The sequence below is a fragment of the Electrona antarctica genome (assembly GCF_951216825.1).
Source record: "Electrona antarctica genome assembly, contig: scaffold_832, whole genome shotgun sequence".
Taxonomy (NCBI): Eukaryota; Metazoa; Chordata; class Actinopteri; order Myctophiformes; family Myctophidae; genus Electrona; species Electrona antarctica.
In genome coordinates this window covers 10,683-34,608 of record NW_027638428.1, presented here as the reverse complement: position 1 = coordinate 34,608, position 23,926 = coordinate 10,683, and the positions used below count along the sequence as shown (strand labels likewise).

Sequence of the window (23,926 nt, the reverse complement as noted above, 5' to 3'; positions counted from 1 at the left end):
GTACAGTATAGTACACATGAGTACAGTACAGTACAAAGACTTACAGTACAGCACAGTACAGTATACTGTTCCTGCGCCTTGCCATGCTCGCTTTCATACGCAAATACACAAAACCAAACAGGGCCACTCAGCCAGCTTGGCAACTTTGCGCTTTCCAAGCAAATGCATAAATGAAAACATCATGGGTTGCCATTGCCTTCTTCCCATTTGTGACGCATCGCATGGCGCTAGGATGAGCGGGCCGAAGGCCCGCGAAATTCTAGTATTATACATGTAATTCATCATAGCTCACTAATTTAGTAAGTAAATAAATAGAGAATTAGATATACTAGTCAAATAGTTTATGTTGCCTTTTGAGTTGTTTCAGAGTCAGTGTTCAATTTACATTGTTTAGTTTAATAACATTGAACGGCTGTGTTCCAGAACATGGTTTAATAACATTGAACGGTTGTGTTCCAGAACATGTCAGAGACCCATATGTGATTGGTGTGATGAAGAGGATCGAAGGTCAGCGAGATGACATCACCGGACCAGTACCTGGAACCTCCTTCAACAGGAACTACACAACACTCTACCTCTTAAAGGGAGACAGTGAAGGGGTTAATCTGCAACATGAGGTGTGGCAGCTTGAGAAAGCGTCCAAGATGGAGAAGAGCCTCTTTGACCAGATGAAGTGCACTGAAGTCTTCAAGCGCTTGGCAGCCGGTGAGACAGACATCCAAAGAGTTCTGACGAAGGGCATCGCCGGCATTGGGAAAACCTTCTCCGTGTACAAGTTCACTCTGGACTGGGCGGGGGGCGTGGCCAATCAGCACATCGATCTCGTGATTCTGATGTCGTTCCGGGAGCTGAACCTGGTCCGAGAGATGCGGCACAGTCTTCTCTCACTGATCCATGACTTCCATCCAACGTTAAAGAAGGTCACAGCAGAGCAGCTCGCTGCCTGTAAGACTGTCTTCATCTTCGATGGTCTCGATGAAAGCAGGTTTCCGCTGAAATTCGAGAATATTGACATTGATTCTGACGTCTTCGACAACAATGACATCGTCTCTGATGTCACGGTGACATCATCGGTGGGCGTGCTGCTGACGAACCTCATCAAGGGGAATCTGCTCCCCTCGGCTCTCCTCTGGATAACCACCAGACCCGCGGCAGCCTATCAGATCCCTCCTCAATGCATTGACAGGGTGACAGAAGTACGAGGGTTCACAGACCCCCAGAAGGAGGAGTTCTTCAGGAAGAGGTTCAGTGATGACGAGGAGCTGGCCAGCAGGATCATCTCACACGTCAACAAAACAAAGAGCTTCCACATCCTGTGTCACATCCCACTCGTCTGCTGGATCGCTGCCACTGTTCTGGAGGTCCTGTTGAAGAGCGACGGGACAGGACAGCTGCCCACGACCCCCACTGAGATGTTCGCCCACTTCATTTTGGTCCAGATATGTAGGAAGAACCTTAAGTATGGTGAGAAAGGTGAGCTGAGTCAACAGCAGCTCATGGCGACCGACTGGGAGGGTCTTCTGAAGCTGGGCATGCTGGCGTTTCAGCATCTGAAGAAAGGCAGCGTCATGTTCTACCAAGAAGACCTGGAAGAGTGTGGTCTTGATGTGAACGACGCCGTGCTGTACTCGGGAGTGTGCACACAGATCTTCAAAAGAGAAAGTGTGATCTTCGAGAGGAAGGTCTACAGCTTTGTTCATCTGAGCATTCAGGAGTTCCTGGCTGCAGTTTACCTGATGCACTGTTTCACTGAGAGGAACACAGAGGTGCTGAAGACCTTCCTGGGAGAAGACTTCAGTCACATGTCCCTGGGTGACTTCCTGAAGAAAGCCATCCTTAAAGCCGTGAAGAGTAAGAACGGCCACCTGGACCTCTTCATCCGCTTCCTTCATGGCCTCTCACTGCAGTCCAGCCAGAGTCTGTTAGGAGGCCTGCTGGGTCAGACAGAGAACAGTCCAGAGGAGATCCAGAGAGTCATCAACAACCTGAAGAAGATGAGCATTAAGAGGGATGATGCTTCCCCTGACAGATGTATCAACATCTTCCACTGTTTGATGGAGATGAAGGACGACTCAGTTCATCAGGAGATCCAACAGTTCCTGGAGTCAGAGGACAGATCTAAGACACAACTGTCTCAAACCCAATGTTCAGCTCTGGCTCACATGCTGCTGATGTCAGAGGAGGTTCTGGATGAGTTGGACCTGGACAAATACAACGCATCATATAGCGGGAGAGCGAGACTGCTACCAGCTGTGAGGAACTGCAGAAAGGCTCGGTTAGTATTCATGGGGATTTGAACAACATGAAGGAAATCATACTAAAGCTGCAGTCAGTCAGCCAGTCAGTCAGTCAGTCAGTCAGTCAGTCAGTCAGCCAGTCAGTCAGCCAGTCAGCCAGTCAGTCAGTCAGTCAGTCAGTCAGTCAGCCAGTCAGTCAGTCAGTCAGTCAGTCAGTCAGTCAGTCACAACATGTTGACAATCAGTCATGCTGGCATTAAAGAGTCAACTAAACTCTTTACGTACTTTTAAATGTAAAACATTTTAACATTTATTCTTATTATGATTATAAAAATAACCTATAGTAATATTAGTAATATTAGGCTGTGGTGGAGAGTATAACTAAGTACCCAGTACTTACTAAAGTACAACATTCCAGGTACTTTAACTTTACTGAAGTACTTCTGATTTTCTATACTTTTACTTCTACTCCACTACATCTCAGAGGCAAATATTGTACTTTTACTCCACTACAATTTATTGAAAACTTTATTTACTTGTTAATTTGGAGATTTTGATTATTATTACAAAACATACATTAACCACTTCAGCCCTATTTAAACTTTGTCTATTTGGAAAATATAGGCGATCTACAAGTGTCACATCGCAACACGTTTGTGAGCTTGTAGATCAGCTATTTTCAAAAGATTTGTAATACATTTTAGACATAAAACGGAATAGTCTGCATAATGAGTACTTGATGCCAACACTTATGTACCTTTGAGTAAAACTACATTCTGAGAAGAAAATCCACTACAATTATTTGAACACTTTAGTTACTAGTTATGTTTTAGATTTGTATTACTAAACATAAATTAACCACTATACTCTATCCCTACCACTCTAGTCTATTTGATAATAGCCGATCTACAAGCTCGCAATGTGACGCGTTGTTCTACATACTGTAGCTCACGTTGATCTAGGAGCTCACAGCGCGTCCTAATGCGACGCATTGTGAGCTTGTAGATCTGCTATTTTCGAAATGTTTTATACATTTTGAAAACTCTAAATTCTGCATTATGATTACTTTTACTTTAATACATTAAGTAGATTTTGAATCCCGGACTTGTAACAGAGTATTTATACATTGCAGTATTGATACTTTTACTTATAAGTAAACATTTGAGTAGCTTACCGTTTCCGCCGCTCAGGTTCAGTGAGGCTTATGGGTAATGTAGTAGATGTCGTGTGTGTGTGTGTGTGTGTGTGTGTGTGTGTGTGTGTGTGTGTGTGTGTGTGTGTGTGTGTGTGTGTGTGTGTGTGTGTGTGTGTGTGTGTGTGTGTGTGTGTGTGTGTGTGTGTGTGTGTGTGTGTGTGTGTGTGTGTGTGTGTGTGTGTGTGTGTGTCATCACAAATTAAGTTAAACATTTACCTTTATTAGATGTATCATTGTGGTAATTTCATTACCCATGCCTCCATAGTAGTAGTAGTAATATTTATAGTAATTGTAGTGTATATTACAGTGTTGTTATTGGCAGTGTGGTGCTGTATAAACTGATTGTTTTGTAATATTAACACATGTTCTATTTTAATGTGTAATTACAGACTTTGTGGCGTTGGCATCAATGAGGCAGCATGTGAGGTTCTGGTGTCAGCTCTCAGCTCTAATCCATCCTATCTGGTTGATCTGGAGATGTCTGGTACCAGCCTGGATGAAGATGCAGTGAAGAGGCTCTGTGATGCAATGAAGAGCCCACACTGTATACTGAAGAGTCTGACGTCAGTATCTGTCTGTCTGTCTGTCTGTCTGTCTGTCTGTCTGTCTGTCTGTCTGTCTGTCTGTCTGTCTGTCTGTCTGTCTGTCTGTATGTCTGTCTGTCTCGTTCTCTCTCTCGTTCTCTCTCTTTTTCTCTCTCTCTTTTTCTCTCTCTCTTTTTCTCTCTCTCTTTTTCTCGTTCTCTCTCTCGTTCTCTCTCTCGTTCTCTCTCTGTCTCTCTCTCTCTCTCTGTCTCTCTCTCTCTCTCTCTCTCTCTCTCTCTCTATCTGCACCTTTGATCTCTGTTATGCACATTGCTTGATTGATTGATTGATTGATTGATTGATTACACTTGTGGTCCTGCAGTATGAATTCAATGAATCGACAGAGCATAGAATATGAACACTTTAATACATGTCATCAGTTCAGTTTGCTTATGGGTGCCTTGGACACGCCCACTGAGAAAATAGCTGCTTCAAAATTATTTCAGTTTTTTCCCCCAGCTTTTTCTGGTCTGAACGGGGCTTAACAGACCTAACAGGATGTATTATGCATTATCCAGTGACCGGGTGCAGAGCTGGTGACAGTACAGTATTATGAGAATATGATTTATTTAGGATCCAGTTCCATGAACACAGTCCTCAGAACAAAGACACTCAAATAAGGTGTGTGTGTGTGTGTGTGTGTGTGTGTGTGTGTGTGTGTGTGTGTGTGTGTGTGTGTGTGTGTGTGTGTGTGTGTGTGTGTGTGTGTGTGTGTGTGTGTGTGTGTGTGTGTGTGTGTGTGTGTGTGTGTGTGTGTGTGTGTGTGTGTGTGTGTGTGTATCTCCATTCAGGCTGAATAACTGTGGCCTCTCAGAGAGCTGCTGTGAACATCTGGCCTCAGTTCTCTGTTCCAGCTCTAGTCTTCAGGAACTGGACTTGAGCTACAACAGCTTGACCGACGCAGGGATGGCGAAGCTACTTCCTGGACTTGAGAGTCAACAATGCAGACTGAAGATACTCAGGTTTGATCAGTTAACACTCCCATCGCCCAGGACGAAGTACTTTGTCCTTTCTATTAGTAACGCCCGTTGCCCAGGACGAAGTATTGTCCAAAAGACGAAGATTATTGATATGAGAACGGATCGCATGGCTCGCATATAGCCCAGGCGCGCCTCCTGGGCAATCCTCGGTGACGCGCAAGAGTGAGACGTCCTCGAAAAACCCCTCTGTTTAGCTGATGAAAACGAAAATCTTAAAACGTTCATAACTCGCGATCTAAATTATCCCGTTTTTTTAATGAAAAAAGATCCTGTGTTAGACGGCGCCCCTGCGGCCCATTCGCTAGTCTCGATAGATTTATTCTTGTCTCCCGTTGTTGTCGATCGACTCTAGAGTGGTGTGGCTATTGTTAGCTGCTACACACACATCAACAACTTCCGCCGGTCCGTCCGGAAAAGGGGTCCGTGTTTATAAATCGAATGGGCGCATTAATGTAATGGGTTAAATAACCCCGGGCAATTCAATTGTTAATGGTGATGATTGTGGGCGGTGATGCTGAGTTCCATTATTCTATAACTATAGAAATGTGATGATGATTGTTCTTGTCACTGTGATTAACTTCTGTTTCATTAATGGATAAGTAACCCCCCCCCCCCCCCTTACCTTACCTTAGTAACCTTAATTAGTAGAAGAAAATCACAGTAATTCCACTAATTGTCTCCACCAGGCCGAAGGCGTGCGTGCGTGCGTGCGTGCGTGCGTCCGTCCGTCCGTCCGTCCGTTACCAGCTAATCTCCGGCACCGTTAACGCGATGAACCTCTGCCCCAAATGTTCCAGAACGGCCTGTTATAGCGCCACCAGGAGGACGACTTTTGAAAAACACATTTTTAGATATTACTCCTCCAGATTCTGTCCAAACATCCTGCAAATCGTTACACAGTATCTCTATAGTCATGTGTTCAAGACGATATCTGTCCGATATTTCATATTCCATCCTAATTGGCCAACATTAGCTTTCAAAGTTTGCAGGATTGGCCCATTTTCAACAAAAATCCTCAAATCATGAACGCAGCGTGCAATTAACGTGAAATATTTCACAGACTTTCCTACTAGCCTGAGGAATATATCCCACCCTTTTCACATTGGCCTGTTATAGCACCACCAACAGGTGTATTTTTGCAAAACACATTTTTGGAACAAAATTACTAAAATCATCCAATTGCCATCCAAGGCGTAAGAAAAAATTGCACCCTTTTCACATTGGCCTATTATAGCGCCACCAGGAGGCCACAACCTGACCTTGCCTGGTGGAGACCTGTCCTATTATAGCGCCACCAGGAGGCCACAACCTGACCTGGCCTGGTGGAGACCTGTCCTATTATAGGGCCACTAGGAGGCCACAACCTGACCTGGCCTGGTGGAGACCTGTCCTATTATAGCGCCACCAGGAGGCCACAACCTGACCTGGCCTGGTGGAGACCTGTCCTATTATAGCGCCACCAGGAGGCCACAACCTGACCTGGCCTGGTGGAGACCTGTCCTATTATAGCGCCACCAGGAGGCCACAACCTGACCTGGCCTGGTGGAGACCTGTCCTATTATAGCGCCACCAGGAGGCCACAACCTGACCTGGCCTGGTGGAGACCTGTCCTATTATAGCGCCACCAGGAGGCCACAACCTGACCTGGCCTGGTGGAGACCTGTCCTATTATAGCGCCACCAGGAGGCCACAACCTGACCTGGCCTGGTGGAGACCTGTGCCCAGAGGGGCATTTTATCTAGTTGTTCACTAAAAAGATTGGTTGTCGATATGTTGTTTTTATTTTTATCTTCTTCTTTGGGCATAGTATTAAATACTATTGTAATGTTAACTTGCCGTAGCACTTTCCCTAGACTTGATGACCTTGCAGGCGTATGCAAAGGCTCAACTTATGTAACTTAGATAGCATTTTATGTAGACATAGCACTCTAAAGATATTCTACATATCTTGATGGATGTTAGGTTCTTAGCTTACTTGTGATTCCTGATGACTATTTGTATGTATGTGATGTATTGCCATGTGTTGTTCTTGCTTACTCAAAATCACTCTGGATTAAGAGCGTCTGATAAATGCCTACATTTTTAACCTGTCCACATGTCTGTCTGTCTAACCTTTTTTCCAACCCAGGTTGAGACAAACTGACCTCACAGAGAAATGCTGTAAGGAGTTATCCTCACATATCAGTTACAACTCCTCTAGTCTGACAGAGTTGAATCTATCTTCAAATGGCTTAAGGAATCATGGAATAATTCAACTGTCCGTTGGTCTGAAGAGCCCAAACTGCACACTGGAGATTCTGAGGTAAAAATGGTGTTTTCTCTCTGTGTGAATCTCTACGTGAATATCAGAAGCAATTAGTTAAACTGTTTGTTTCTCTGCAGGTTGTCCCACTGTCTGGTCTCAGAGGAAGGCTTTTCTTGCCTGGCCTCAGCTCTGCGTTCCAACCTCTCCCACATGAAAGAGCTCGACATGAGCTTCAACCAACCCGGGGCCTCAGGAGGAGAGCAGCTGCTCTCTGTTGGACTGGCTACTCTCAAGTGAGTAGATGTGCGAAGTCCTTCCATGCTGAAATGATTTGTGAGAGACAACCTAAACCCATTTTGTTCAATTGTTTTATTTTATTAGTATTTCATTCTTACAAAATGAGGCGTCACTTCTCTAGATTGACCAAACCCTCTTGCAGTAAACTTTATGGAATAATGTTAATTTGAACAATGTAAAAATATGTATATTTCCAGTGGACACAACAGAGTTCAATACATGTGGATTTGTTGCAGTTAACTATGAAATTGTGCATTTCCCGTCAGTCAGTCACATCCCATATAATGGTCATACCTGGTGACATCACGTGATGTCATCAATATTAAGCCCATATATGGAGATCCCTGATGTCATCAGTATTGGCCAGCAACTAGACGGGCAACTAGACGGGCCTGCCCCAAAGTTATTAGTGCAGCCGCGCCCGGCAGCCGGCAAAAACTAGAGTTCTTAACAGGCCCGAAAATTAAGATCTTACCCCCCATGCCAAAGCGCCGTGTGTGTGTGTGTGTGTGTGTGTGTGTGTGTGTGTGTGTGTGTGTGTGTGTGTGTGTGTGTGTGTGTGTGTGTGTGTGTGTGTGTGTGTGTGTGTGTGTGTGTGTGTGTGTGTGTGTGTGTGTGTGTGTGTGTGTGTGTGTGTCTCTTCTGCTGTCATGCAGGACTTTCAAATTATTGTAAACACAACATGAACATAGTACTAACCCTAAAATAATAATAATAATAGTAATAATAATAATAATAATAATATATTATTTAATTTAAAAAAAACAAAAAAAAACAAATGGTTCAAGCCCATTAATTAAGATTTGAGTGCCAACCCTAACGAGCGAACATTCGAACCCTGAATGTTCTGGGACACACTGTGTGTGTGTGTGTGTGTGTGTGTGTGTGTGTGTGTGTGGTGTACATGTTTTAATACATGTGTTACTGTGTGTGTTAGTGTGTACATTTGTCATATTAATGTGTGTTTCATATCCTACAGGTTGGATCAAGAAGAAGAATATTCACCTCTACTTCTTAAAACATGTGAGTACAGACGTATGATACGTGAGGGATAATGTATGGCTGAGTGGTCCTTGTTGATAGATAAATCACCTGAAAGGTGATTAACTGTTTCCATGTTACGCCGGGGCTCCACTGGACGCGTCAGCGTTGCGTCTCCGTCACCGTCAGGGAATGTTCACTTTTTAATCAATGAAGGGTGGCTCCACTGCCTACGATGCGCTGCGTTGCGCTGCGCTGCGCTGCGCTGCGTTCGGTGACTGCTTTAAAATTGCCCCGGTTCGTTTTTTGACCCGCGTCACACGTGTCACATGCGTCCAGTGGAGCCCCGCCGTTACAGCAGTAAATAAAGCGGGGCGCAGCAGGTGCTCCGAACCTTTGATTATTATACCTTCTGTTATAGTATATATATATAGTCATTATTCAGTAATAAAACACAACTGAATTCTGTGATTGACCAATCAGAATCAAGCATTCAACCAAGCTGTGTAATACAATACAATATATTTCTTTATTATTAGCTTTTACTGAAATGTGTCTGGTAACACAGCAGCCATAATAAAACGTAACTAATTGAACGCACGCACGCACGCACGCACGCACACACACACACACACAGTCCTTGGCCAGATTAATTTATTATCTCTTTTGAAGGTAGCAACTTATATTTCCCATTCAGAACAGGGCTAGTGTGTGAAGTGATATGCCTTGCCAGTCACTCTCTCACGCACAATGGAACCTAATAAAGGGCGAGGTTGCGAGGTCGCGTGCACTGGTCATATATGGAGCGTGTCTTGAGTGCACAGGTTTTGATGAGGTCAGATCAACATATGGAATGTCAGAACAGGTCAGCTCCATATATGGAGATCTAAGGGTGGCAACGGGGGCAGTGTCTTGAGTGTACAGTGTTTGCCGGTAGCGGCTGCACTAATAACTTTGGGGCAGGCCCGTCTAGAGTTTAAATGGACAGGTATCAGTCAACAGGCCCGTCTAGAGTTTAAATGGACAGGTATCAGTCAACAGGCCCGTCTAGAGTTTAAATGGACAGGTATCAGTCAACAGGCCCGTCTAGAGTTTAAATGGACAGGTATCAGTCAACAGGCCCGTCTAGAGTTTAAATGGACAGGTATCAGTCAACAGGCCCGTCTACAGTTTAAATGGACAGGCATCAGTCAACAGGCCCGTCTAGAGTTTAAATGGACAGGTATCAGTCAACAGGCCCGTCTAGAGTTTAAATGGACAGGTATCAGTCAACAGGCCCGTCTAGAGTTTAAATGGACAGGTGTCAGTCAACAGGCCCGTCTAGAGTTTAAATGGACAGGTATCAGTCAACATGCCTGTCTAGAGTTTAAATGGACAGGTATCAGTCTAAAAGGAGACATGGAAGAGGAAGGATGATGTCATAGTGATGTCACGACTAGACCTGGGCACAATATAGAGAATAGCTGATCTACAAGCTCACAATGCGTTGTACTCTATTGTAATTGTATCTCTCTCTCTCTCTCTCTGTGTCTCTCTCTCTCTCTCTCTCTCTCTCTCTCTCTCTCTGTGTCTCTCTCTCTGTCTCTCTGTCTCTCTCTCTCTCTCTCTCTCTCTCTCTCTCTGTCTCTCTGTATCTCTCTCGGTCTCTGTCTCTCTCTGTCTGTCTCTCTCTCTCTGTCTCTCTGTCTCTCTGTCTGTCTGTCTGTCTGTCTGTCTGTCTGTCTGTCTGTCTGTCTGTCTCTTTCTCTCTCTCTCTCTCTCTCTCTCTCTCTCTCTCTCTCGTGTGTGTGTGTGTGTGTGTGTGTGTGTGTGTGTGTGTGTGTGTGTGTGTGTCGAGATGGTTCGTGTCAAGATAATAGTCACATTGTGTATATTTGTCCTATGTGTCCCTCATTTTGTGACATGCAGTCTGTTTGTCATTGTCATATTGTCGTAGCTCTTTAAAATTTGGGATCAACAACTCAAATCTATTAAAATATTCGGTTCTTATATTATTATATTTATTACATTTTAATAGAAAGTGTGTCTCAGTCTCTACCTCAGCTGAGGTACAATGACCACACACTCTCTGTTCTGGAGGTAGGTAGGACTTCTTGTGGCGTCCTTTCTGTGGTCACTCACTCTGTATTTGGTCAAGATCTGTCTCTGCTTTTTATCTTTGACCGAAAACAGATACTCAGCCAGTTTATATTCATGTTTTAGGGCCAGATAACAATTAAGTTTGTTTTGAGTTTTGGTTTGATTAGTCCAATGTTCCAGATAGGTGTCTTTTATTAGTTTACAAATTTGGTTGACTCTAATTAGTGGTTGTGAAGCAGTGCTGGTCTGAGGTTGAGGCTGGACACTGTTGTTGGGTTGTGAGTGATCAATAAGTCCAAGGACTAGTTGGCAGAAGGGACTCTTTTGGGGTTTCATCTCCTGGGATTACAGGGCCTGGAATCCCAGGCTGTCTTGGGGGCTTGATTTAAGGTGTAACCAAAATTTGAGTGTTCTTTTCCTAATGTTAATAATTAATGGGTAACGGCCTAATTCTGCCCTGCATGCATTGGTTGGTGTTTTTCTTTGGATGTTTAATATGGACCTACAGAATTCTGCATGCAGGGTTTCTGTGGGATGTTTGTCCCATCTAGTGTAGTCCTGGTGACTGAGTGGACCCCAAACCTCACTGCCATAGAGAGCGATTGGTTGGATAATGCTGTCAAATATTTTCATCCAAATTCTAACAGGGATATCAATTTTATAAAATGTTCTCTTAATAGCATAAAATGCTCTGCATGCTTTCTCCTTTAGTGCATTCACTGCCATACCACAATTACCTGAGGCACTCATTTTTAGTCCCAGGTAATCATAGTATAGGGTGTGTTCAAGTTGTGTGTTTCCTAATTTAAATTGGTATTTGGTTTCTTGAGATCTGGCCTTCTTTTGAAAAATCATGATTTTGGATGTATTTAAGTTGACTGTCAGGGCCCAGTTCCGACAGTACTGCTCCAGCAGGTCCAGGTGCTGCTGCAGTCCTTGTTGTGTGGGAGACAGCAACACCAGGTCGTCAGCATAGAGCAGGAATTTGACTTCCTTGTCATTAAGGGTTAGGCCAGGGGTTCCAGACTGCTCCAACAGTAATGCTAAATCATTAATGTAGAGACAGACTGTTGCCCTGAAAAACACCTCTCCCTTGAGTGAATAGATCCGTAAGTTTGTCACCAAGTTTCACTCCACATTTGTTATTCACATACATTGATTTAATTATGTCATAAATTTTACCCCCTACACCAATTTGGATAATTTTGTAATATAATCCCTCTTGCCAAATGGAATCAAATGCCTTTTTAAAATCAATGAAACATGCAAAAATGTTACCCTTACTTTTTTGGTGAACGTGATTACTAATTAGAGTATGTAGGGTGTAAATATGGTCAGTGGTGCGGTGATTTGGTAGAAAGCCAATTTGCCCTTTACTCAGGACATTGTGTTCTGTAAGGAAGGCCAGCATCCGGGCATTAATGATGCTGCAAAACACCTTCCCCAGATTACTGCTCACACTGCCTCGGTAATTGTTAGGGTCCCATTTATCTCCACTCTTATATATTGGGGATATGAGCCCCCGGCTCCAGATCTCAGGAAAGCAACCTGATTGAAGGACGAGATTGAACAACTTGAGCAGGGCCTGTTTAAGCTCAGGGCTGCTGTGCTTTAACATCTCTGACCTGATGCTGTCAGGGCCACATGCTTTGCCAGATTTAAGCTTTTTTATGTTGTCTTCTAATTCTTTCATTAAAATTGGATAGTCGAGGGGGTTCTGATTAGTTTTTATTGTTGATTCTAGGATTACCAATTTGTCTCTAATTCGTTTTTGTTGGTGGTTGAGATCATTGGGTGATATTTCCTCATATAATTTTTCAAAATGGTCTTTCCAAATGTTTCCATTTTTTAATGCCAGGTTTTCTTTTTTGCTCTTTAAGTTGTTCCATCTCTCCCAGAACTGATTTTGGTTAATGGACTCCTCAATTTCCCTTAGTTTCTCTCTCTCTCTCTCTCTCTCTGTGTGTGTGTGTGTGTGTGTGTGTGTGTGTGTGTGTGTGTGTGTGTGTGTGTGTGTGTGTGTGTGTGTGTGTGTGTGTGTGTGTGTGTGTGTGTGTGTGTGTGTGTGTGTGTGTGTGTGTGTGTGTGTGTGTGTGTGTGTGTGTGTGTGTGTGTGTCTTTGAATATATATTCTTTCAGAGCGAACGTTTTTAACTAAAATCTTTGCTGCTTGGGCGGTCCCTGGAACAACATATGTTCAGATGGGGGTCTGCGGCCAAAAACATAACAAACATGTCATGTTTGGGGGTCCTTGACATGAAATAGTTTGAGAACCACTGATATAGAAACAAATGTTTTTTTTCTGAAAACTGTCATGATTTAGAAGACATTTAGAAGACATTTAGAAGACATTTAGAGGACATTTAGAAGACATTTAGAAGACATTTAGAAGACATTTAGAAGACATTTAGAAGACATTTATTTAGAAGACATTTATTTAGAAGACATTTAGAAGACATTTAGAAGACATTTAGAAGACATTTAGTAGACATTTAGTAGACATTTAGAAGACATTTAGAGGACATTTAGAAGACATTTAGAAGACATTTAGAAGACATTTAGAGGACATTTAGAGGACATTTAGAAGACATTTAGAGGACATTTAGAGGACATTTAGAAGACATTTAGAAGACATTTAGAAGACATTTAGAAGACATTTAGAAGACATTTAGAAGACATTTAGAAGACATTTAGACATTTAGAGGACATTTAGAGGACATTTAGAAGACATTTAGACATTTAGAAGACATTTAGAGGACATTTAGAAGACATTTAGAAGACATTTAGAAGACATTTAGAAGACATTTAGAGGACATTTAGAAGACATTTAGAAGACATTTAGAGGACATTTAGAAGACATGTGTAGAATCATTTCTCAGGTGAAAATATCTGAGTTATACTAGTTGTAAACCAACATATCAAATCAAAGAGTTGTGGTAGAGTAGGGTAGGGTAGAGTTGTGCACTTGTAGATCAGCTATTTGGACTATTTTAAAATATTCTATAAGTAGTGTAAAATGTGCTCAAGTGGCTCAAATATTATAATCCCTAAAATCAAATTGTGTGTGTGTGTGTGTGTGTGTGTGTGTGTGTGTGTGTGTGTGTGTGTGTGTGTGTGTGTGTGTGTGTGTGTGTGTGTGTGTGTGTGTGTGTGTGTGTGTGTGTGTGTGTGCGCGCGCGTGCGCTATATAATATATGATTCAGTAAAGGGGGGGGGGGGGGGGTACTGTTAAATATCATAACTGTGGTATTTTAGATACCGTACTGATAAACGTCAATGTTACATCTCTACTCAGTACTTTGTGATGTAGTGAAGTATTGTTTGTTGTTCTCTCCATCAGATGCCTTTCCTCTCACACTGGACACAAACACAACATGCCCAGACCTCTCTCTGTCTGAGAACAACAGAAAGGTGACACGGACCAGTGAGCCTCAGAGCTATCCAGACCATCCAGACAGATTTCAGTACTGGTCACAGGTTCTGTGCAGAGAGGGTCTGAATGGATGCTGGTACGGCGAGGTAGAGTGGAGTGGAAGGGTTCGTATAGGAGGGACTTCCAGAAGAATCAACAGGAGAGGAACGGGGCATGACGCTCGGCTTGGATCCAATGACCTGTCCTGGAGTCTGTTCTGTACTGATGGAGCCAACAGATACTCTGTCCATCACAATAAGAAGAGCACCGTCCTCCTTGTCCGTCCCTCTGGCTCCAACAGAGTAGCAGTGTATGTGGACCGTCCTGCTGGCCGTCTGTCCTTCTACAGAGTGTCCTCTGAGACACACACACACCTGTACACCTTCCAGACCACCTTCACTGAGACCCTCTATGCTGGGTTCTATGTGTGGCGTGGCTCCTCAGTGTCTTTGTGTCAGATAGAGTAAGTGGAACACACACACACACACACACACACACACACATCATCATGTTTTATAGATCTGTTATTTTTATAACATCATCATGACATGCAGATGTTTTATAGATCTGATATTTTATAACATCATCATAACATGCAGATGTTTTATAGATCTGATATTTTATAAAGTCATCATAACATGCAGATGTTTTATAGATCTGATATTTTTATAACATCATCATAACATGCAGATGTTTTATAGATCTGATATTTTTATAACATCATCATAACATGCAGATGTTTTATAGATCTGATATTTTATAAAGTCATCATAACATGCAGATGTTTTATCGATCTGATATTTTTATAACATCATCATAACATGCAGATGTTTTATAGATCTGATATTTTTATAACATCATCATAACATGCAGATGTTTTATAGATCTGATATTTTTATAACATCATCATAACATGCAGATGTTTTATAGATCTGATATTTTTATAACATCATCATAACATGCAGTTGTTTTATAGATCAGATATTTTCAGTGTGTTGTAACATGATCTATAAGGTGTTGCACATGTTTTATAGATCTGATATTTTCAGTGTTTATAACATGTATCTAACACTGGTTCTCAAACGTTTTCATGTCAAGGACCCCCAAATTCACATTTATTATCCCGCGGACCCCCATTTGAAGAGATATGCCAGGGTCCAGGGACCCCCATAAGAGAAGGTTTTTACGGCTCTAGCAGTGATTCTCAACCCGTTTAATTTCAAGGACCCCCAGTTTGACATGCATTAGTCTACGGACCCCAATTTAATGGCATTTCTATCTCTGGGACCCCCAATTTATATTGTAAAATCAATGTTAATTTAACAAATGGAACCAAATGGACCTGTCCATTTGGTTCCATTTGTACACTCTCAGAGTTACAGACCCATAAGGTTCCATTTGGTCCCAAACTATCATTTGACCCCCTGAACTCCCTCAAGGACCCCTGGGGGACCCCACTTTTGGAATCACTGCTTTAGCTATTGAAAAATATCAGATCTACAAGATCATAGCGCGGCACCGAGTGCCGCAATACGAGCTTGTAGATCTGCTATTTTGGGAAAATTGGGAAAATGTGGCGCAAATCTTTGAATATATATTCTTTCATGAGCGAATGTTTTTAACTCAAATCTTTGCTGCTTGGGCGGTCCTTGGAAATGTTCAGATGGCAGCGGTGGCCGAACGGATTGCGGAGCGGTCTTGATACCGGAAGGTCGCCAGTTCGAATCAGCGACACGTTAAAATTACCACCGCTGAAGTGCCCTTGAACAAGGCATTGAACCACTACCATGAAATGTTCTATGAGCAGGGCCTGGCTGGAAACAAGTTCTTGAGCTTAGCCCAGATACCCTGGGTAAATATAGTAACTTTGCTTTGCTATTGCTTTGCTTTGGCTCTGCGGCCAAAAACATATATTTTTGTGGGTCCTTGACATGAAATAGTTTGAGAACCACTGATATAGAAACAAATGTTTTTTTTTCTGAAAACTGTCATGATTTAGAAGACATGTGTAGAATCATTGCTCAGGTCAAAATATCTGAGTTATACTTACAGTAGTTGTACACCAACATATCAAATCAAAGAGTTGTGCACTTGTAGATCAGCTATTTGGACTATTTAAAAAGATTCTATAAGTAGTGTAAAATGTGCTCAAGTGGCTCAAATATTATAATCCCTAAAATCAAATTGTGTGTGTGCGTGTGCGTGCGTTTCAGGCCGGTCGTTCCAACCAGTTTCTCCCCCGTCGTGCACACAGAACACACGACCACTGAATACAGGTCAGTTCTAACCCCTAACACACAGTTCCACTATTATAGCACCAAAAATCCCTTTCTGGCCAAAATGTACCATTTATACGTGTGGTGGGGGAGGGGGGGGGGCTCAGAGTGCTCCCACTAAGGAAAGTAGGCTTTCTAATGGGTTAAGGTTAAGGTTTGGGTGAGGGTTAGGTTTAGGGCTAACGCTAACCTAACCCTAACCCTCATATGTGTCCCAGGTTCCCGTGCCCTGGGGCGGGGCTGTTCCAGTGCAGTGACACCAGGTTGGGTTAGGGTTAGGTTTAGGGTTAGGGTTAGGGCTAACGCTAACCTAACCCTAACCCTCATATGTGTCCCAGGTTCCAGTGCCCCGGGGCGGGGCTGTTCCAGTGCAGTGACACCAGGTTGGTGTTTGGAACATGGAGGGGAGGAGACGTTCTCTACAGGACTGTTCAGTGGGAGGAGAGATGTCTCTCGTCAACAGGAAGGACTCCCGCAGGTCCTCTGTTTGACATCCAGTGTCCTCAGAACGCTGTCTGCCAGCTACACCTGCCACACTGTGCCATCACACCTGGTGAGTCAGCTACACCTGCCACACTGTGCCATTACACCTGGTGAGTCAGCTACACCTGCCACACTGTGAGATCACACCTGGTGAGTCGGCTACACCTGCCACACTGTACCATTACACCTGGTGAGTCGGCTACACCTGCCACACTGTGCCATCACACCTGGTGAGTCAGCTACACCTGCCACACTGTGCCATTACACCTGGTGAGTCAGCTACACCTGCCACACTGTGAGATCACACCTGGTGAGTCAGCTACACCTGCCACACTGTGCCATTGATTGATTGATTGAAAATTGTATTAACAGTTTGCAGTACATTTCAAGCACAAACTCAATACAAAGGCTGAGTGGACGACCCAATTAAGCATTACACTTGTTTACAATAGGGTCCACCATGTTCAATTCATCAAAACATTTAGAGACGTACAAATAGACACTTCTATATAGACAAAGAACAGAACAGGAATTCATCATAATGGAGGTAAAAAGGGAAAAGAAACATATACAGTGAGGGGAAAAGGGGGGGCGGTGGGGGGGGATTCAGATTTTACGGGGGCCAGTTTCGAATTGCAGCCATACGTAGGTGCCCTTTGAGAGCGGTTTTGAAGGAGTCAAGGGATTCGCATGTCTTAATGACTGTTGGTAGGGCGTTCCACATTTTGCCACACTGTGAGATCACACCTGGTGAGTCAGGTACACCTGCCACACTGTACCATCACACCTGGTGAGTCAGCTACACCTGAATCGTCCAATCAGGTTTCTTGTTCACAGCGACAGTATAACAGATGTGGTGATTTTTTATTATTTTGGACTAGTTGAACTATTACAAATGTGTCACACAGGCTGTGAGCGAGCGCTCCACACACACACACACACACACACACACACACACACACACACACACACACACACACACAGGCTGTGAGCGAGCGCTCCACACACACACACACACACACACACACACACACACAGGCTGTGAGCGAGCGCTCCACACACACACACACACACACAGGCTGTGAGCGAGCGCTCCACACACACACACACACACACACACACAGGCTGTGAGCGAGCGCTCCACACACACACACACACACAGGCTGTGAGCGAGCGCTCCACACACACACACACACACACACACACAGGCTGTGAGCGAGCGCTCCACACACACACACACACACACACACACAGGCTGTGAGCGAGCGCTCCACACACACACACACACACACACAGGCTGTGAGCGAGCGCTCCACACACACACACACACACACACAGGCTGTGAGCGAGCGCTCCACACACACACACACACACAGGCTGTGAGCGAGCGCTCCACACACACACACACACACACAGGCTGTGAGCGAGCGCTCCACACACACACACACACACAGGCTGTGAGCGAGCGCTCCACACACACACACACACACACACACACACACACACAGTGTGTAGCCTGTGTGTGTGTGTGTGTGGAGCGCTCGCTCACAGCCTGTGTGTGTGTGGAGCGCTCGCTCACAGCCTATGTGTGTGTGTGGAGCGCTCACTCACAGCATGTGTGTGTGTGTGTGGAGCGCTCGCTCACAGCCTGTGTGTGTGTGGAGCGCTCGCTCACAGCCTGTGTGTGTGTGGAGCGCTCGCTCACAGCCTGTGTGTGTGTGTGTGTGTGGAGCACTCGCTCATAGCCTGTGTGTGTGTGTGTGTGTGTGTGTGTGTGTGTGTGTGTGTGTGTGTGTGTGTGTGTGTGTGTGTGTGTGTGTGTGTGGAGCGCTCGCTCACAGCCTGTGTGTGTGTGTGTGTGGGTGGAGCGCTCCACACACACACACAGGCTATGAGCGAGCGCTCCACACACACACACACAGGCTGGGAGCGAGCACTCCACACACACACACAGGCTGTGAGCGAGCGCTCCACACACACACACGCACACACACAGGCTGTGAGCGAGCGCTCCACACACACACACACAGGCTGGGAGCGAGCACTCCACACACACACAGGCTGTGAGCGAGCGCTCCACACACACACGCGCACACACACAGGCTGTGAGCGAGCGCTCCACACACACACAGGCTGTGAGCGAGCGCTCCACAAACACACACACACACACACACACACACACACACACACACACACACACACACACACAGGCTGTGAGCGAGCGCTCCACACACACACACAGGCTATGAGCGAGCGATCCACACACACACACACAGGCTGGGAGCGAGCACTCCACACACACACAGGCTGTCAGCGAGCGCTCCACACACACAGGCAGTGAGCGAGCGCTCCACACACACACACAGGCTATGAGCGAGCGCTCCACACACACACACACACAGGCTGTGAGCGAGCGCTCCACACACACACAGGCTATGAGCAAGCGCTCCACACACACACACACACACAGGCAGTGAGCGAGCGCTCCACACACACACACACACAGGCAGTGAGCGAGCGCTCCACACACACACACAGGCTATGAGCGAGCGCTCCACACACACACACACAGGCTGTGAGCGAGCGCTCCACACGCACACACACAGGCAGTGAGTGAGCGCTCCACACACACACACAGGCTGTGAGCGAGTGCTCCACACACACACACAGGCTATGAGCGAGCGCTCCACACACACACACACACACACACAGGCAGTGAGCGAGCGCTCCACACACACACACACACACACAGGCTATGAGCGAGCGCTCCACACACACACACACACACACAGGCTTTGAGCGAGCGCTCCACACACACACACACACACACACAGGCAGTGAGCGAGCGCTCCACACACACACACAGGCAGTGAGCGAGCGCTCCACACACACACACAGGCTTTGAGCGAGCGCTCCACACACACACACAGGCAGTGAGCGAGCGCTCCACACACACACAGGCTTTGAGCGAGCGCTCCACACACACACACACACAGGCAGTGAGCGAGCGCTCCACACACACACACACACAGGCTGTGAGCGAGCGCTCCACACACACACAGGCAGTGAGCGAGCGCTCCACACACACACACACACAGGCTGTGAGCGAGCGCTCCACACACACACAGGCAGTGAGCGAGCGCTCCACACACACACAGGCAGTGAGCGAGCGCTCCACACACACACAGGCAGTGAGCGAGCGCTCCACACACACACAGGCAGTGAGCGAGCGCTCCACACACACACAGGCTGTGAGCGAGTGCTCCACACACACACACACAGGCTATATGAGCGAGCGCTCCACACACACACAGGCTGTGAGCGAGTGCTCCACACACACACACACACAGGCTATATGAGCGAGCGCTCCACACACACACAATTTTTTGTTGTGTCTGATTCTCACGTCCTCACAGTATAATAGAATGACAGGATTCTTTCCACAGGTGATGTGGACCTTTGTGTGGCCAACGTCACAGATGGCGCAGCGTACCTCTTGGAGCCACAGAAAGTGACCCAGACGCACGTGGTTTTAAACGTGGACCACCTGTCTCTGTATGGACTCCTGTGGAAGAAGATTAAGGAGTATTTCTGTCCAATATCTGGTCAAGTTCTGCTGTTCCTTCAACCTCCAGGACGTCGAACACGGAAACTCAGTGTATTGATGCTGCCTCGAAATGCGGATCTCGACAAGGTAAATATATATATTATCTGTTATGTAGTTATTCAGGTTACGTGAAGTTCAATTCAGATTTTGAACAGACATCTGTAGGTGTGGACAAACATACAGTCTAGTCTGTAGGTGTAGACCAGGGGTTCTCAACCCGTGGGACACGACCCCTCGAGGGGTCGCCAAATTATTTTGGAGGGTCCCCAAAGTTTTTTTTTCTTATTTTTTTTTGCAACTGAATGGCTGTAAAGTGGAAATGAAGAGTTTACATATAGTACACATAGTACATGCATACACCTTCCCTAATGATTATGGTTTCAGTATTTATTTATGGACAGACAGACAGACAGACAGACAGTCTAGTCTGTAGGTGTAGACAGACAGACAGACAGACAGACAGACAGACAGACAGGCAGACAGTCTAGTCCGTAGGTGTAGACAGACAGACAGACAGACAGACATTCAGACAGACAGACAGACAGTCTAGTCTAGTCTAGTCTGTAGGTGAAGACATTCTATTGATGTGTCTGTAGGTGAAGACATTCTATTGATGTGTCTGTAGGTGAAGACATTCTATTGATGTGTCTGTAGGTGAAGACATTCTATTGATGTGTATGTAGGTGAAGACATTCTATTGATGTGTCTGTAGGTGAAGACATTCTATTGATGTGTCTGTAGGTGAAGACATTCTATTGATGTGTCTGTAGGTGAAGACATTCTATTGTTGTGTCTGTAGGTGAAGACATTATATTGTTGTGTCTGTAGGTGAAGACATTCTATTGTGTCTGTAGGTGAAGACATTCTATTGTTGTGTCTGTAGGTGAAGACATTCTATTGTTGTGTCTGTAGGTGAAGACATATTGATGTGTCTGTAGGTGAAGACATTCTATTGTTGTGTCTGTAGGTGAAGACATTATATTGATGTGTCTGTAGGTGAAGACATTATATTGTTGTGTCTGTAGGTGAAGACATTCTATTGTTGTGTCTGTAGGTGAAGACATTATATTGATGTGTCTGTAGGTGAAGACATTCTATTGTTGCGTCTGTGTCATTGTAGGTGAAGACATTGGGCGATCAGCCAAAATAATAATAAACCACAATAATATGTTCAGCGAATGACAGCACTCACACCCAGATCCACTCTACTTTTGTCAGTGACGTTGTCTGTGCATGGCGCTGGTTGGCTGCTCGCTGAACGCCCAGTCTCTGGCAAATATGGAGACGACTTCCAGTTTTCGTCTCTCGCGGGAGTGAGGAGTTGTGTGTGTACAGACCGGTGCCTGTGTTTTGTGAAGACGGCAGTTGCCCATGTAAAGTTGCCCAGATAAGCAGTAAACAGCAGAGCCATTCTAGACAACGCCACGGACGACCGCGCCGGGGCATAGAACGGCCGCGGAGCTAGTGGCAGCGGTGGCCGAACGGTTTGCGGAGCGGTCTTGATACCGGAAGGTCGCCAGTTCGTATCCCCGGACCGGCACGTTAAAATTACCACCGCTGAAGTGCCCTTTGTTTTGCTTTGCTGCTGAGACACCGCTTCCCGACTGTCACTTTACTGACGGCGTTGTCTTTCGAAGAGGAGCCGTTGTCCAGTATAAAGAGGAGGGTCGCTGTGCGCGAGGCCTCGCGTGCGCGAGGCCTCGCATGCGCGAGGCCTCGCGCTATGCAGTGTTTTTTTTGTTTTGTGCGTTAAGAAACAATAATCGCATCGCAGCCCGTTCCGTCGCAGTTGATTTTTCACCTATTCCGTCGCAGTTGATTTTTCACCTATTTAAGCATTCTGTGCGGCGGCACCATTCGCACTACCCAAAAAGCGGCCCTGACACACACACACACACACACACACACACACACACACAGACATGAATGTGCAGTAGCCTACCAATGCTTGTTAGCCCTGCAGTTAACCATGTGGGTATTTTTAAACAAGGTCAGCAGTTCTATCGTGCTAAGACACCCGACTCGGCCCGAAAAAACGCCATCAAATTTTGCATGCACTGCGCGCGCGCATGAGTCCAAATCTGTGCTCCCCCACCTGGAAACAAAGTTAGGCGCCCCTGCCACACACACACGCACGCCAGAGTGCACGCGCGCACACACACATCCACACACAAGCGCCAGGACGCTGTTTTCTTTATTTTTCTTTTGGTTCTTATAGTGGTGCACGGCACCCGAGTTATTTTTGTTTATGGGTACAACCTGAAGTGGAGCTATGGTGTGAAGTGTGTGACATAAACTGAACTTTACGTTTATTTACATTTAATTCAATAATACAAACCTTAAACTGACTTTGTGTGTCGTTTGAACTTGAACTTGAACTTGAACTGTTGACTGTGGGTTGGGGTTGAAATCATTTATTATATCATTTAAGTGTTATTGAAATGATTTAATCATTAATAACTGATTTATTATATTATATATATATTATATATTATTATTATTATTATATATATCCCTGAGTTAACAGGTAGGTTGTTGTATTCAAACAGTGACCTTTGTAGGGTTTCTCCTCCTGTGTCCAACTTTATTTGGGAAACCGCTACAACATTCTATTGTTGTGTCTGTGTCATTGTAGGTGAAGACCTTCTATTGTTGTGTCTGTGTCATTGTAGGTGAAGACATTCTATTGTTGTCTGTGTCTGTAGGTGAAGACCTTCTATTGTTGTTTCTGTGTCATTGTAGGTGAAGACATTCTATTGTTGTCTGTGTCTGTAGGTGAAGACATTCTATTGTTGTGTCTGTGTCATTGTAGGTGAAGACATTCTATTGTTGTGTATGTGTCTGTAGGTGAAGACATTCTATTGTGTCTGTGTCTGTAGGTGAAGACCGTCTATTGTTGTGTCTGTGTCATTGTAGGTGAAGACATTCTATTGTTGTCTGTGTCTGTAGGTGAAGACATTCTATTGTTGTGTCTGTGTCATTGTAGGTGAAGACATTCTATTGTTGTCTGTGTCTGTAGGTGAAGACATTCTATTGTTGTGTCTGTGTCTGTAGGTGAAGACATTCTATTGTTGTGTCTGTGTCTGTAGGTGAAGACATTCTATTGTAGTGTCTGTGTCTGTAGGTGAAGACATTCTATTGTTGTGTCTGTGTCATTGTAGGTGAAGACATTCTATTGTTGTGTCTGTGTCATTGTAGGTGAAGACATTCTATTGTTGTGTCTGTGTCATTGTAGGTGAAGACATTCTATTGTAGTGTCTGTGTCTGTAGGTGAAGACATTCTATTGTTGTGTCTGTGTCATTGTAGGTGAAGACATTCTATTGTTGTGTCTGTGTCATTGTAGGTGAAGACGTTCTATGAAAAGTACAACAAGAAAGACATCCTGGAGAGCACCTCAGACTGTGATCTGACTCCAGACCTGCGCTACAGACTGCAATGTGCTTCACATTGTCTCAACCCCACCATCCATCCTGAGGTAGGGTAGGAGGATAGGGAACCCTAACCCTACTATTACACAGTAGTTGTTAGGGTAATATAGGAACCCTAACC

General features: G+C 45.0%; 1 protein-coding gene across 1 annotated transcript; it reads left to right on the top strand.

The window, feature by feature from the left end:
• Positions 1–491: 491 nt before the first annotated feature.
• LOC306918097 (NACHT, LRR and PYD domains-containing protein 3-like) lies at positions 492–23,852 on the top strand (the record flags this gene model as incomplete). Its single annotated transcript, XM_079530986.1, has 11 exons — positions 492–2,275; positions 3,822–3,995; positions 4,808–4,978; positions 7,125–7,298; positions 7,379–7,534; positions 8,518–8,561; positions 13,939–14,473; positions 16,224–16,286; positions 16,625–16,839; positions 20,216–20,463; positions 23,721–23,852. Coding segments are annotated over 11 exons (3,696 nt in total), but the record flags the coding sequence as incomplete, so codon positions are not given.
• Positions 23,853–23,926: the final 74 nt, after the last annotated feature.